At 45.8% G+C, this 15,596-nt stretch overlaps 1 protein-coding gene across 6 annotated transcripts in view; it reads left to right on the top strand.

The window, feature by feature from the left end:
• The first annotated feature begins 3,821 nt into the window (after positions 1 to 3,821).
• The window catches only part of LOC148033680 (uncharacterized), a 364,446-nt gene continuing 352,671 nt past the window's right edge, over positions 3,822 to 15,596 (top strand). For all 6 annotated transcript variants that reach the window (XM_087681629.1, XM_087681628.1, XM_087681630.1 and 3 more), the window contains exons 1-2: positions 3,822 to 4,691; positions 6,542 to 6,972. In XM_087681629.1, the coding sequence (XP_087537755.1) occupies positions 3,950 to 4,691; positions 6,542 to 6,972 (1,173 nt within the window). In that variant the 5' untranslated portion in view covers positions 3,822 to 3,949. The remainder of the gene's footprint in view (positions 4,692 to 6,541; positions 6,973 to 15,596) is intronic.

The raw sequence follows: 15,596 nt of genomic DNA, 5'->3' as shown, positions 1-15,596 counted from the left end.
TGATTTGGACTGTTGTTGACAGGTTTAGCAAACAAGCATATTTCATTCCATGCAAGAAAACTTTAACTACATCTCAAGTTGCTCAATTGTTTTTGAAAACTGTTTTCAATAATCATGGTTTACCAAAAGTTATTATTTCTGATCGTGATTCTAGATTCTGTAATAATTTTTGGATTACTTTGTTTGCTAACTTAGGCACAAAGATTGATTTTTCATCTGCATTTCATCCTGAAACAAACAGTCAAACAGAAGCTACTAACAGTACTATTTTAGATCTTTTACGTGCTTACACCATTTCAAAACCACATACATGGGATACACATCTACATTTACTTCAGTTTGCATATAATAACACACCACATACAGCTACAAAGAAAGCACCATTTGAAGTTATTTATGGATATAGATTGTCTACACCTGTTGCATCATTATCAAACAAATTTCAGATGGCTAATGATATTCCTAACATGCACACTACTATTTTTGATGAAGTTAAAGATATGATTGCCAAAGCCCAGCAATCATATACAAAACAAGCAAATAAGAAAAGATAGGCTATGAATTTTAAAGCTGATGATTATGTTTGGTTACGCATAGAAAAACGTAGATTACAAAGTGTAGATAAACACCCAGTTGTGAAATTAGAACCTAGATTCTATGGACCATTCAATATCATACACAAAATCAATGACAATGCATTTAAACTAGAACTACCACAACATTAAAAAATCCACAACACCTTTCATATCAGTTTATTACGACCCTTTAGAGGCCAATTACCTGTACACCCTGTCTATGAAAACCCACATTTGCTAGATGATGAGACTGAAACTCACCTTTGCTAGATGATGAGACTGAAATCCTTGAGCCTGAAACTATTATAGATACTGACTTTATGACCACTAGAATTGGTCGTAGATATTCTAGATATTTGGTCAAGTTTAAAAACCATCCTGTTAAAGAGGCCCAATGGATGCATGCTAGAGACTTAAATGCTTTCCCCACTCTGTTAGCTCCACATTGAGCTAATAGCAATTGAGGACAATTGCTATCTCACCCCTGGGGTATGTGCCAGGAGGCATATTCCACGGTGGATTCCGTGCCACGGTGGATTCCGTGAGGTTTTGCGATGGATTCTGTAAAATTTTATTACCGAGGCTCATACACAAAGTGGATTCTTTGTGCGAGAAGTCGATGGGGACGCCTATCCTTTTCGGGCGTTTTATTAATTTTATGTGTACATGGGTGATTCCATAGCGGGTGATTCTGCAAAATACATATTTAAATTAATAAACGTTTATGAGTTTAGAGTGTGCACTCGTGATAAATTAAGGTTAGGATTGATTTCTAACCAATTTATTTATGTAGCTGAAGAGTGCTAGGTATTCACTTTTGTCGGTTTAATTGTATTATTTTTCTAATAATTGTGAATGCTTCAGTTGATGTGTAGAGCAAGCAGCGGTGGCAGTGGAAAGCATTGGAGGATAGCGCGTATTCAAGTTATCGTCAATATTTTGATGGGCGCGTATCTTAGGCATGGCGCCTATATTTTGTCATGCTTATTTATCAAAACGCTTGATATTTATTTATTATTTTTGTATGCGCATGGGCACACGATTTAAATATTTATATTGGACATTATATTTGGGTCACCTGACTTCTTGGGCGCCCATTAGCTTTAATTCTTTATTGGCACAAAAGCAAATTCAAAAGCTAAAGTGTGCTATTTTGTAATTTGGGCTATTATTTGAGCTTGAAGATGAATAATATATAAAATACATGCTTTGTGGAGTGCTCACACAAGGCATGGGGGGAGATTGCACCCAATTGGTCTCTTGTTCATGTCGTGCAAGCTTTCTACATTGATTTGTGTGCAAAAAGTAGAGTTCTTTTGTTCTTGGGGACCTTCTGACTCTCACTACGCGCGCATATGGCGATCGATCTGTGCACCAATTTGTTTTCAAACCTTTAATTAGTTTGGGTCTTATAACTAGAAGAAGTTTTTGTTAGGTATGTTCTTAGAGGCGTTCCAAGTTTGTTCTCGCACTATCTTTCAAATATTCTATTATCACATTCTATTACTTGGATAATGGATTCTTTTAGTGCATGAACCTTTGGCATAGTAAGCATGAGATCCTTCACACCATCCCTTTTCCCAAACGAAAACTTTTGGCTCCTTCTTGTTTTGTTGCATAAGGTTGGTGCATGATGTTGCTTGGCTTTGAACCCTATTGGCTTCATGTAGTTCTTAACTTGATGTCAGAGCTCTTCCACGATTGGGCTTAAGGAATTCGGTTGCTCCACTTGCAATCACACATTGCTTTCATGTAGCTCTTGTAATTGGTATTGCATGCTTTGTACAATGGCAACCAAACCTTCCAATTCTATCTTTGTCACAACTTACAAGACAAAAGTGGAAGTCTTATCGAATTGTTATGAGTGTGATAAGAACTTGACAAGAGCAAGAACTATTCCTTATGTAGATCTCACACAAATGGTACAAGATTGATATACAAGTTGAGGTAGGCAAGCCTAGAGTACAAGGCATGCACTAGAAGAGAACTTACCTCATAGGAGCTTCATAGCTAGTCTTGGTAAGACTAAAGGGCTAATTATGGCCCAAAACCCCTATTAACTAGTGGGAAGCTTCTAGGCACGCATTGAAATAATTGATGGCATGAGCTGGATGGCATAACCAATGATGCGAGTCTCTATAACAACAGTAATCACATAAGCATTGCTAACATAAGCACTTACATGAGTGACCTTTTCGATAGTTCTTCCAAGGAAGCTTCTAGAAATTTGTTCTAGAATATATTAGGAGTTTTCATACAAATAAAAAACCTTGTAGAATCTACATGTCCATTATATCTTCAAGTATATAGTTTATATGGGGTCCTTTATCTATGAATCCCAAGGTTGTCATGGACTTGGGCACCTTCATAGTTATAAATTTTGATAAAGATATTAGTGCTACTTATAGTTATCAAAGGAATGTAAAATTCAACTTGCTTTTGACGTTCCCTATTTTCAACTTTGGATACAAGAGGCCCTGGCAGTATTTATGAGATCTTCTATATGAGCAATCAACTCAAGGTCATGTGGACACCCCTTTATACAATCTGTTCCATTGATCATGATCATGAAAACCATGGTGATGTACCTTGTTTTGCTACTACAAGAGGATATGGTTGTATTTATGAGATCTTCTATATGAGCACTCAACCTTCTTTCATTATTCCTATGCCTTGAGGTTTGTGGTGTTTTCAATGGTTTTGGTTGCTTGGGTATTGGGTGGTGCTCTATATTCTTTTCCATTTTAGTGTCATAACATGGTGGGCACATTTTCCATTTCAATAGTCATTTGAACTTGTACAAATCCAATAGCTAATGTGGTGTATCCCCATAGGGATTCATTTAGTAGATGCCCATACCAATTCGAGTTGATTGATTTGCAATGGCACCTTCATCAATTAAGGCATCTTGTATGCTATCTCTTTTTACATGTAGTCTAACCTTAAGGTAAGCCCCTACTAGGCGCTCCGCGCCTAGACTCGCCCACGCATTTCTTTGTGGGGAGGTTGGGGGCTGCCACGTGGCACCCGCCCCCACCTCCCCTTAACTAATAGTAAAGATGGGTGGTTGATCGTTGAGCCAAGAACGTGTAATATTTTACAATAATATGAAGCACGAGAATCTAATCCGGCGATATCACTACATTGGCTGGACATATCTAGTTTTGATGCTTCATTAAATATTTGCCCTTCATTTCTCCATTCAATTGTCGTGGCAAATCTTTGTCAACTCTCGCGTGTACCTTTTCCCATGAAGTTGATGAAAGGTCGAAGGGCCCCGTTAACTGTCTGGGGATCCTTCGATGGATGCTGTGCACGCCGTCGTGCGAAGGAGTAAACCCTAGGGCTCCATCTCGCACAGGGGGAAGAGAACCATGACGACGATGGAGCAGGACGCAGGGCCCTCTCGGTTGCATGACGCGCAAAGGGGAATGAAGAAGAGACGGCTTCCCCACCACCACGTGAGCCTTTACACTAATAGGATCTTCGAGGAGGCTCATGGCGATGAACATGATGACGTTGCTTGCTCCACAACCACGGTGGGGCGCTTTGGCGTGTGGCATCCTGAGGATTCTGTGGTCAAGAAGAAACCTCGGAGCCTTTTTGTTGCCCCTAGTCTTGAGGAGCTGGAGACGCTCTACAGGCTTCCGCGAAGGCGGCAGCGTGACAAGGAAGATGGTGTCGGAGGAGCGCTCCTCTTCGAAAGCATGGAATTGCCCCCAGGTCTTGCAGAGTTAGTCCATAAATACCACCTTTTCCCTCAGGAATTCAAGCCAAGCCAGACGCACAAGCGGTTATCTGTTTTTACAACTGATGTTCAAAACGCTCAGAAATTGGATGACAAAAACAAAGAACAGGATACATCACCGGAAGATGAGACGTTCCTTGAGACGGAGGATGGTATAGCATTTGCAGACCTTAAGACAGGCAATGATGCCATCAGGTATTTTTCAGAGCAAAGAACTGGAGGCCCAGTAAGATTTGTTTATTGCAACCGAGTTGATTCTGGGAAGGAGTTTGTGCCATATGACCTCATTGTCGTTCCAAGAGAGAAGGTGGACTCGGAATATTTTATAATGTCAGCTGCAGGCATGGTTCATATAGAACCTGGATCAGGTAGGTGACAAAATTCTACTCAATGGTTTAATGAGATTTTCATACCTTGGTTGTCGTGCTTCTGATCCTGCCTCAGGAAATTTATGCTATAGTTAGCAAGAATTAACGCATCAAATATCATTGTTTGGTACTTCTTCAGCGTTGAAGATGCATTAGTATATTTAGACAACTGGTGTTACTAAACAGGCTGGAGGTTTTCCAGAATGAGATCCCATCTTTAACAAAAAGAAATGAACCACTAGTTTTATTTTCACACAAGGACTAAAAGCATATTCAAATCTATATCACTGGATTAAAGGTTGCAAGATACAATATTTGTGCAAGAAGTACTTGAAGCTCTCACAAAGTACACCTTAAATGTGCTCTACAGCCAAGTTAAATATAGCAAGAAGGAAAACAAATTGGGCAGGAGCTGTGCCAAGCTCCAAGTAACAATGTTGTTAGGTGTAGTAAGAGATACGTTGTCACTAGGAGAATCAGTCAACAACATATGGTTCTTCATACCATTCCACATTAGTATAGGTAATCTCTGTGAGTAACAAGTGGCAGATGCTTGATGTTGTGAAGTTAATCAGAATGCACATGAGAAGCATGAGGCAGGAGAAATATTTTCAGGTGCTCTATCATGATTTTGATAGAAAGTTTAATGTACTTCTGCATGCTTATAGCTATGCAGTTATGGTGTCAGCTAAGCTGAACAGTAACTGATGGTAATGTTTGATTTGCCACTTCCAATCAATGCATGCCCAGTCTCTTTTGTAAACTCTGCAATAAGCTTCAAAATGTGCCAAAGGAGAGCCATAATCACCCCAAACTGTCAATTAAATGTGCTGCTGCTACATATGCAAGTGATTCTAGGATTTGAAATCTGAGTGGCTGGAGTAGATCGATTTTTGCAGCTGTAATTCGCACACTTATTTGGTGGAGTTTTCCCTGCAAAAACAACCTAGAATCATCAAAAGATGACGTTTTCAAGATGCTACTAGCATGTCTTGTAGCTGGAGCTAGAAGGAAGTGCCATAAATATTCTGAATTATTTATGTTGTTCATGAACCTTGTGCTACTTCTTATCATAGATACCTGTACAAACTTGCAAGGGAAAAAGTGCTGTAGAATGAGGGTCAATATAAATTCAGTCAGGATGTCTGTAGTACCAAGAGTTGGAAGGACAAGTCTAGAAGGAAGTGCCAGAATTTTGAGTGATCAAAGAGCCCTCATGTATCTCTACATACTTTTAGGAACTCCCTGGAGCCTATTTCATGTACCTCTGAGGGTCTGTATGATCTCTATTCAAATCTGCATAAGAGTCTTTGTCAAACTCCTGTGAGCCAGCAAGTATAGAAATAAACTATATTTTGAGGCCAAAGACTATCCTCTAATCTCCTCCAGTAATCTTTGAAGAATGGTTGCATAATGCCTTGTTTATATAGTGAGGCAATGCCATTTAAGAGCCCGGGTTCATACTGATTTGGGTCCTCTTCCCTAATTTGGTTGTGTAGCTGACAAAGGAAACCTGTGGGGGATTCCTTGTGGAATTGGTCTTTGCAAAGCTCTCTCTTAGAACTGGAGTGTGAAGCAAGCAAAACTAGTCTTTTAAAAATGCTGATACTTGCGTATGCAATTAGCATGTTTTGAAGAAGTTTTTCTCAAATGCTGGTTCATGCCAGTACAGAGACATTTTCGCGATCATAACTTGCCATTATTATATACATGGATAATGTGGTAACTTGTTGGGTTCATCATTTAGATCCATACTCTCAATGTTTCGTTATAAATGTATGCTAAGTTAGCTTCAAGTTTTCTTAAGTTGACTATCTATCTTTCAGTAACGTTATATGTATGCCCTGCAGGAACTGCTATGGAGGGTACTTCAATCTCTTTGGAAGAGTGGTTGCATGAAAAAAATATTTTCTTGTCTCTTCGTCGCATTAAATTTTTTGGAAAATATCTCATCCAAAAAGCATTCTCAAAATGGCGAAAGCATGTTGGTCGAAGGAATTTTAAGCGTGTGCGAGAGACATTGATTCTCAAAATGTTCAAGGCAAAGCCATCTTTTCTCAATGCGTTGCTTCAAATTCATGGATTTATATATGACCTGATGGATCTGAAAATGCTACTGTTTGCATCCAATCGGCTTTATACAATGGATGAGTTTTTGGAAGCTCAAAGCCAACAACGTCATCATGTTGCAAGCCCAGCTGTAGAAGCATGCTCAGAGAAAGTACAACAGGTTATGGGAAAGATTTGCCAAGATGTGAAGAAGCAGGCACAAATTTTCCGAGTAGGTTCTCCCTCCCTCCCTTGCTCTTTGTTTTTTCCATAATAGGTAATTGTATTAATTGCAAAAAAAGTACAAGATTACAATGTCATGAGATGAGGATGGCTATAGGCCATCATGGATGAACCAAATACAGCAGACTCAATAGATACTCGCCAAGACTTCACGATCGAAAGTACAAAGGAACTAGATGGGCTAGAGGGGGGTTGAAGAAACTGCAGTGTGCCAAGAAAGCAAAAAATGCAATCATATCCGCCAATTCAATCATATCAAGCTGCCAGTGAAGAAGTCCATTCAAGCAAACTATATGATGCTACATTCTTGATGAAGCATCAAAGATGAATGCATTCCTCATAGTTCAGATGTGCCAACAACCCCAGAGTGGAATAAATGAAAGAGCACTTTCACATTGGCTTGCATAGCATCTGTGATCTTGGGATGTCCAAAGACATAGTCTTTTGGAAGTATTGATCGTCCAATCACTCGGGACCCAAGATTTTTACCAAAGTCTTGGCAAATAATTACACGAATACCTTTTGGGCCTTATTCTCCCTCCCTCCCTCTCCCTCTCTCTCTCTCTCTCTCTCTTTTCGTGAATGAGTGTATATTAATATTGGAATATTTACACCGGGCCTTTAGGCCAACCAAATAGAAAGGAGACACATTTTTTACATTAGACCATCAGGTCAGCATAGAAAAAACACACGGATACAACTAAAAGTCTATCACAACTCTAACTCTGAAATGTCACTCAAAAAGGACACCTGGAGTGGAGCAAACTATATCCAGCCAGGGAGCAGCAATGTCAAGAAGAACCAGATCAGCTGAGACCATAGAGGAGATCTGCCATAATACTAAACCACGAACACGGGCCACATGACCATGGATGCCCGATATTGAATAAAAAATGAAGGCATTCCGAGTATGCCAAATATGCCACAGGGCTGTCCGTCTAAGGAGATGGAAAAGATAGAAATAATCTAAATGCAAAGGAGACGAGGAAATCATCTTTCCCATGATCCATGAGTAAACTGATATCCGGTGCTGAGTTGTTGTGGACCACACACGGGAAACAAAACTCCAAATTTGTCTAGCAACAGGGCAGGAGACAAAAAGATGAAGCACTATTTCATCGCATGTAGTACAAAACACACAATGACCAACAGAGATCTTGCAGGCTCACAACACATCACTAGTTGTAAGACCCCCAATTAGTAGCCTCCACATGAACACTTTACCCTGATACGGAACCTTAGACTTCCAAAGCTGAATGAATCTTTCCTGCCACTTCTTTTTACTATCTTGAGTATGCCATACTTTATAAGCCTTTTCCGTGACCCATCTTTTGGCCTCCACCATTTGATGATAAATCTGGTTAGTTGACCTTTCCTCAAAATCATTAGGAATCACAAACTTCCAATCACGCCATGGTGAAGAGTGCTGTAATACTGGCAAAGGGGAGAACCTCAAAAGCCTGTCATGTATAAACGACCAAATGTCATGATAACCATGAGATACTCGGAAGTGCTGACGGATATGCCGAAAAGAATAAAGACGAGCCTATCCAGGAATGACACCATCAAGGACTGTCTGCAACCCCAAATGAGCCATCCGATTAAACTTATCTTTGTGCAAATCTTTATGAGGCCAATCCAATAACTTGGAAGTAGCCAGCACTTCTCCTTGCAACGAATTCTCCTCCTTACGAGAATTAGAAGGGTGCCAAACTGTGAAACGTAACATCGGCTGTCAAGAGGCAATCAAATGAGAAAGGAGAAAAGACTGAGAGACCTTTACAGGTCTCGTGAAATTAAGCACATGCCATCAGGAAGCATTAATAACCGTGTTGCCATGAGAGATTCCAATCTTTTCTATGAAAAATTTTGCAATATCTGACGAGGGATGAGTCTCTATACATAATGCCTGCAAAAGTGTTAGCCTCAAGGCTGCCATATGCAAGTTAGCATCCAACAAAGATGCTCCCCCCATCCTTTTAGGAGTAGTAATATGCTGCCATGAAATCCACACCTGGCCTAAGCGATTCCCTTTCTTTTTCCACAATATGAATCGGATAGGTTGAACCAATTCTAGAAGAGACTCTTGGTCCAAGGAAGAAGAGGCAGGAAATACGAGATCATGCTGATCATGATGTATTAAGCAACCTTAAGTCGCACATGAAGAGGCCAGCCTTGAACTTCAAGTACATGAACCGATTATGAATACGGGATGACATCCAATCCAGCAATGTATGGGGAGCTATATCCATAGACGAAGAAGCCGAAGGCCCAGTGTTACCACTGTGGCAAAAAGGGCCATTTGCGGAAGGATTGCAAAGAGTTAGTGGCTTCCAAGAAGAAAAAGGAGCATAAGACAAAACAGAATGCGGACTCCTCCAATGAGTCATCATCTGCCTTAGATTCCAACTCCGATCCTCAAGCCAAGGCGCGGAAGGGATCCTCTTCTTCGAATCGTGGGAAGGGCTTGGTGGCCTCTTCCTCAACTGCTTTCTAGTGGTGGTGATGAGGTCATCCCTCATGACTCCAGTGCTAGAGAGGGAGTGTGAGAGGGTGGTGAGATGGGGCAGCCACACCTCATCTATATTTCTATATAGATGCACAGGATCCAGAGGGGGCAAGAAGCCATGGGGGAGGGGTATATTGCCAACTGGGACTGCTTGCCTGCATCACGAAGAACCTAGCCGCCCCAAGTAAGCATGAAGTGACAACGGAGCTCCTGATGAGCCCTGGACTCGCCTTGCGCCTGATCCTATCGGCTGCGGAGGAAGTGGATGTTGGTGGTCTAGAGCTTTGCTAAGGTCACATGTGCTGAAAGTCTCTCTCCGCCGAAAGCCTCCTGACACTGCGCCTTCCATATATGCCATCCAACAAGACTCCCTATGATCTCCCATATACCTCCGAGCGGTCTGCTGTGGGCTCCAGTACCTGGCGGATGGGTAGAGCCTCCAGACCGACCACTGCGCACGACCCTGTCTCGATCATGAATATCTTGTCTTGCATCCCGGCCTTATACAAAAGGTGACGGCCCTGGCTGACTGCCTGCCAACAGAAAGCTCCCCATGAGAATCACCCAAGGCTGGGTGCTATACGGCGAAGGATACGGCATGCTCCTCTCCACACGAGCTGCGCCTCCTCACATGACCAAAGGTAGTGCTTTAAGGTTTCCAAAGGCTGCTGTGTGCAGCACTTACAACCTCCCTCCTTTTGCATTTGGGCAAGACAACTTCCCACTGCCAAGCCTCCATGTGCCACCAGCCATAAAAAATACGACACCCTCCTCGGCCTCCAACTATCCCATAGGCGGCGCCAGAAGGTCCGTCAGAAGGGCTCTATGATGCTGTGCTCCGCCCAGTGCCTGTTGCGTGACGACGCCTAGTCCATATCCTCCTGCATCAGTACATGTTTGCCAATCCTGGTAGTGTACTCTAGGAACCTGGGTGGCTTCTTAGCGACCGTAGAGGCCGGCCATAGCCACTCTCCTGGATCCCAGTCCAACTCATCAAGTGGTCTGCCCTCCTAGATCCAAAGGCGCCACTCCTTGAGCTCCTTCTAGAAAACATAGAGATCTAGTCGCCATGTCTTCTCCTGACGCCATGTCTTCTCCTGAAGGCCACCACCTGAATCGTCCTCCACGAAAGTGTGGCGATCCCCTTATCTTGCTACCCTCTGTCAAGGGCCAAACGTCCCCCCTCTTGAATGGCGAAGAAAGTCCCTTGCGGGGTGCTACCCACTCTACCTCCCACGTGAAGGGGGATGCCTGCTAGTGAAAACCTAGTTGCCCATACCTCCTCGGGCTCTATCGGCTCTTGTATCAAGGGAGCAAGCCACTCCGGAGGTATTGCTGTGTCTATCTCTCTTCTCCTCAACTCCGCTCCTCTCTGGCAGCCTGATACTCGCTGCAACCCCTCCTTGTCCGCCATCCTGTACACCTCCTGCCATGTCCTGATGGTACGAGCCGGGCTAGCCTCCCACCCAACCCACTGGATGTGGGGGCGCTCACCTATCTGTGCCTCTTCCCGATCTTTGGCTTGGGGTTCCAGATCACCGACTGACGGTCTATTTCCTCTTGGCAGCCTCGGGGGCTTTGGATTGGGGGCTTATGGAGGCCCTGCCACACGTGGAGTAAGCTGCGAAGGAAAGGTGATCTGGGGGGGGGGTGATCTGGATTGACGAGAAGAACCATCTCAGGACGGCCTCCACTCACTGCCAAGTCTGGTCTACAATCCTGAAGGCCCTCCTGCAATAAGACGTTCCAGGTCTGCCCGTGTGGTGTGAGACCGCAGACAACTAGCTTGCCCAAGAGAGCCATACTCTGATACTCTGGGTCTATGATCCCAAGCCCTCTCTCTGACCTATGTTGTATGATGGTCGCCCACGCCACCTTGGCCCCGGAATCCTTGGAATCATCAGACCTTGACCAAAGGAAATTCTGCACTAGGCGGCGAAGCTGCACTACGCACAATGAGGAGAAGCATCAACACGACGTGATGTAGTAGATCGTCGCTAGGAGGACCTGGTTAACCACTAGGGCTCGTCTGGCTAGTGAGAGACGAACCGTGCTCCAGTAGGTCAGTTTCCTCCGAATAGAATCAAGGAAAGGAAGAAACTACTTGGACGGTCTACCCTCTCCATACCAATCTAAATCCTATGTGGACACCCCACTCCGTGCCGGAGTCCGGGTCTATAGGAAACAACGGACTTTCGCCAGTTGATTTTCGCTCCCGCTGCAAAGCAGAACACGTCAAGAGCCAGTCTCACTCTCTCGAGCATCAACTCATTGTCCTCTATGTAGAGGGCTGTATCATCTGCGTACTTTGAGTCTAACAACTCAGTCTCCTCTCTCACTTGAAATCGGAGGCCGTGTAATCCACTCATACGTGACCTAAGGAAGTGAGACGTCACCTCTGCGAAGAGTAGGAACAGGTATGGGGCCAGGGGGCAGCCCTGTCGAACCGATCTCTCCATCTGAAACTCCTCCCCTCGCCTTCTGCCTATGAGAACCCTGCTGGTGGCCGATCTGTACAGGCCGGAGACCCCACGAATCCAAGTCTGGGGGATTCCCAACCTCACCATGGTACCCTCTAGGAAATCCCAGTCCACCTTGTCATAAGCTTTCTCGAAATCCAAGAGTAGTACTACCAGTCTCTGCCCACTGTGCTGAGCCCACTTTGTCGCCTCAAAGAGGGTAAATACATTGTCTAGGATGCTCCTATCCTGGACAAAGCCTGTCTATGTGTCATGGATGATATCTGGAAGCACGGGGCGTAGTTGCCTACCAATCATCTTCTAGTGCCTTATAGGCCATTGACAATAAGGTGATCAGTCTCCACTGGGAGAGCTCCAATCGGTCTCCCTCTTTGGGGAGAAGGCTGATAAGGCCTGCCAAGAGACTCCCTGGTATCTGTCCTGAAGTGAAAATCTCCTGGAAAGCTATCAGTAGGGGGTCCTTTTCCACTTCCCATAAGGTAGTGAAGAAGGCCTTAGAGAGGCCATCCTCCCCCGGGCATTTTTGCCCATCCTGTGTATGGAAAGCCTCCTCTAGTTCCTTCTTTGTGAATGGGGCTAGGAGGGAGTGTGCCATCTCCTCTGTGACGAGGGAGGAAATGTGATTCCATATCTATTGTCTACATTTCTGTCCTCTAGCTAAAGCTGTCTCCTGTTGGAAAAGGCATGTGTAATAGTCGGTGGTAATCTCCATCACCTCATGTGAGCTAGAACGGGTCCTCCCATACTAATCCCCAAGGTTGCGTATCTACTCTCTTGCCGTGTGGGGCTGGTGCACCTGGAAGAACTCCTTGCACATGTGTCTCCTTTCCGCACCCAGAAGGCTGCTGAGGTGCGGAAAGAGAACTCTGAGTGCTTGTCCTCTAGGCCAGCAATGGCTGCTCGTGCACGCACCTCCTGTGCACGGAGGGTGGGATCCCCTGGTGCCTCCTGCAATAATCTTTGCGTGGCTGCAAGGCCCCGCCAGAGTGCTCTCTCCTCCTTCCAACACTGTTGCATGGCCTGTATGGCTGCCTCTTGGTAGATTCTGCTCGACTCGGCTAGGACCTTTGCAACCTCCTCTGCTATCCGGTCCCTCTTGTTCTACTCTCTGGTCCAAATTTGCTCTATCTGTCTCGTCACCTCCTCCCTCCTATAGATCGAGTTAGGGATCCGACAGGATCATGTGTCTAGGGCGGATGTTGGGGGGTCAAGTGTCAGGAGAACCGGGCAATGATCGGACAACGTGGTGCCTTCCAACTGCTCAATCTGGCCTCCACGAGAGCCTCCCCACTCTCCCACATAAAACCTTTCCAACTGCTCCAGTAGGACTCCACCTAGTTGCCTGTATCCCCAACAGAAGTCCAACGACCTCTCCCTCCTGTGGAAGGGAGGGTCTTTCCAGGCATCATGTGGTCCAACTATAAGCAAAAAGACCTCCCATGCCTCCTGCTCCTCCCCAGCCATGCCTTGGTAGTTTCTGCCTCTGCCCTGCTGGTCCTCCAAGGCCTCCAGGTTGTTGAAATCTCCTCCAACAATCCAGGAGTCCACTTATGGGAGTCCATTTGCGATCTCCACCCAGAACCTGCTACGTGCCTTAACCTTTGTAGGGGCATAGACATTGAGGACTCTAATACACGAGTCCCCAATATCCAATTTGATCCATAAAACCCTTCTTGCCACTATCGTCCCGTGGTCTCGTACACAGGCAATGAGACTCGGGCCAATAGAGGTGCATATGCCTCGACTCCTGCCGTGGGGACCTATGGCGTGCTCCCAGTAAGTGTGCGAGCTGCCCGGAAGTACCTTTCCAACCCGTTGGGTCTAGGTGGGAGTGAGCTTGTGCTGCTGCAAAAGCAAGATGTTGATCCGTCCAGCAAGGGCAGGCTGCAACTCCTACCCAACAATCAACTTCCTAGAACCACGTGCCCCACTCTAGTGGAGACTATTCACATTCCAGGATGCAAGGTGTAAGTTAATGGGGAAACCTGTGACTGACCGAACATGCATCTGCTCTGTGTGGATGCTGCTGATGAGGAGGAGAAACTGTGAGGCATGCAAGTGCACTTTGCCGCCGGTCTGGATATTCTTGACCGCATCAGTACCTTTGGGACTCCTTCTGCTGTCACTGCATCTGTGAAAGACGTAGAAAGGACAGTGCCGAAGAGCCGTCCAAAGTCTTCCACCAACTGGCAATACTCAATCGCCAGGCCGGGGAAAAGAAGGGTGCCTGGGTGCGGAAGCAACTTGTTGTGGAGTGCAATTGCCTCCACAGTAAAGCCATTGTACCAAGGGACCATGTATATGACCTCCTTTGTGGACGCATATGGTGAATTGGCGAGTAACTCGCGAGCTGCGTCTGTCGAGCTGAGCCGGACCATGAAGATCCCTTGGCCCAATAGGACTGCCTCCACGATTTGCATTGTGCTGATGTGCAGCATGGAGTGAAGCCAGTCTCGAAGCTGGGCCCTGGTTGGGGAATGTCCTACTACCTGACCATAAATCGCTGTTTCCATTAGCTCCAGCTCCTTAGCTCGGACGGCTAAGAGCTGCTCCTCAGAGAGGACTACGTGCGAGGTGTTTGGCTGGGGGGCACTCGCTGAGTGCGTCGGTGTCTGACCATAGGTTTCCATTGCGCATCCCTACTGGGAATCTACCTATCATGCTGCTGTGCTACCGGAGGGGGGAGTTGCTGTAGAGGGAGGGAGCAATTGGAGGGGGAGGGGGAGTCGATGATGAGGAGGGGGGGAGGGAAGTTACTACTTTCGAAACAGGTGGTGTGTCTGCCAGGCCAGACCTCATGGTGGAATAGGTGGGGGGCAGCGCGCGGGGGGGGGGGGGGGGGGGTTGGCGGCCAAAGGGGGGGGGGGAGCTGGCGGCTAGGGGTCGGGGCGAGAGGATAGCTCCTCAGGCGGGAGGGCCGGGTGGGATTAGGTGGGGGGGGGGGGGTTTTCCAAGCGAGGGCGAGCAGGTGGCGTGACCAAGCAGGCGGGGGCGGAGGCGTTGAGCAAGGGCGGGGCGGCGCTGTGGGGTGTTGAGCAGAGGCGGCAACGAGTAGGGGAGAGGGGTCGATCAGAGGCGGAGGCGGACGGGGGAGTAGTGGGACAGAGGCGGGGGAGTTGGCGCGATAGCGGGGGGTTGGACCGCAGCGAACGTGACGGGGGAGAGCTCGTTTTTTTTTTGTGCACCTATTCATGCCTATATATTATGGGCTCCTCCTCCTCAGTCTGTCAGTTCATCACCGGTGCCAGTGCCCACGCAACCAGTGACTCATTGTTGTATGCGAAAGTCTCGTGTTTGATATATGGATTCCATTTCCCGAGCATACATCAGAGTTCTCATCTATATTGTGTTCTTTCTTTCCCTTTCTCTTTTGTCTTGTGTTTCAGCAGTTTATTACAGCATATATTTACGCTTCCATTGCTGCTCCACTTCTGACAATTAGCTCGTTCATGGATTATGGGAAGGATGCCTTCTATGTCTGCCTTGCAATTAGATCATTCTTGCCTTTTCCATTTCCTTAGATGGACAACTCTATGGCATATTTGGCGTACTCGGAATGCTTTCATTTTTTATTTTGCCTTGGGTATCCATGGTCATGTGGCGTGTGTTGGTGGTTTATTGTTA

Source organism: Lygodium microphyllum, chromosome 7, assembly GCF_053477565.2.
Source record: "Lygodium microphyllum isolate KBCC chromosome 7, Lygodium_microphyllum_v1.1.10, whole genome shotgun sequence".
Taxonomy (NCBI): Eukaryota; Viridiplantae; Streptophyta; class Polypodiopsida; order Schizaeales; family Lygodiaceae; genus Lygodium; species Lygodium microphyllum.
The sequence above is the reverse complement of the archived record's forward strand: the minus strand, read 5'-3'. Positions and strand labels throughout refer to the sequence as shown.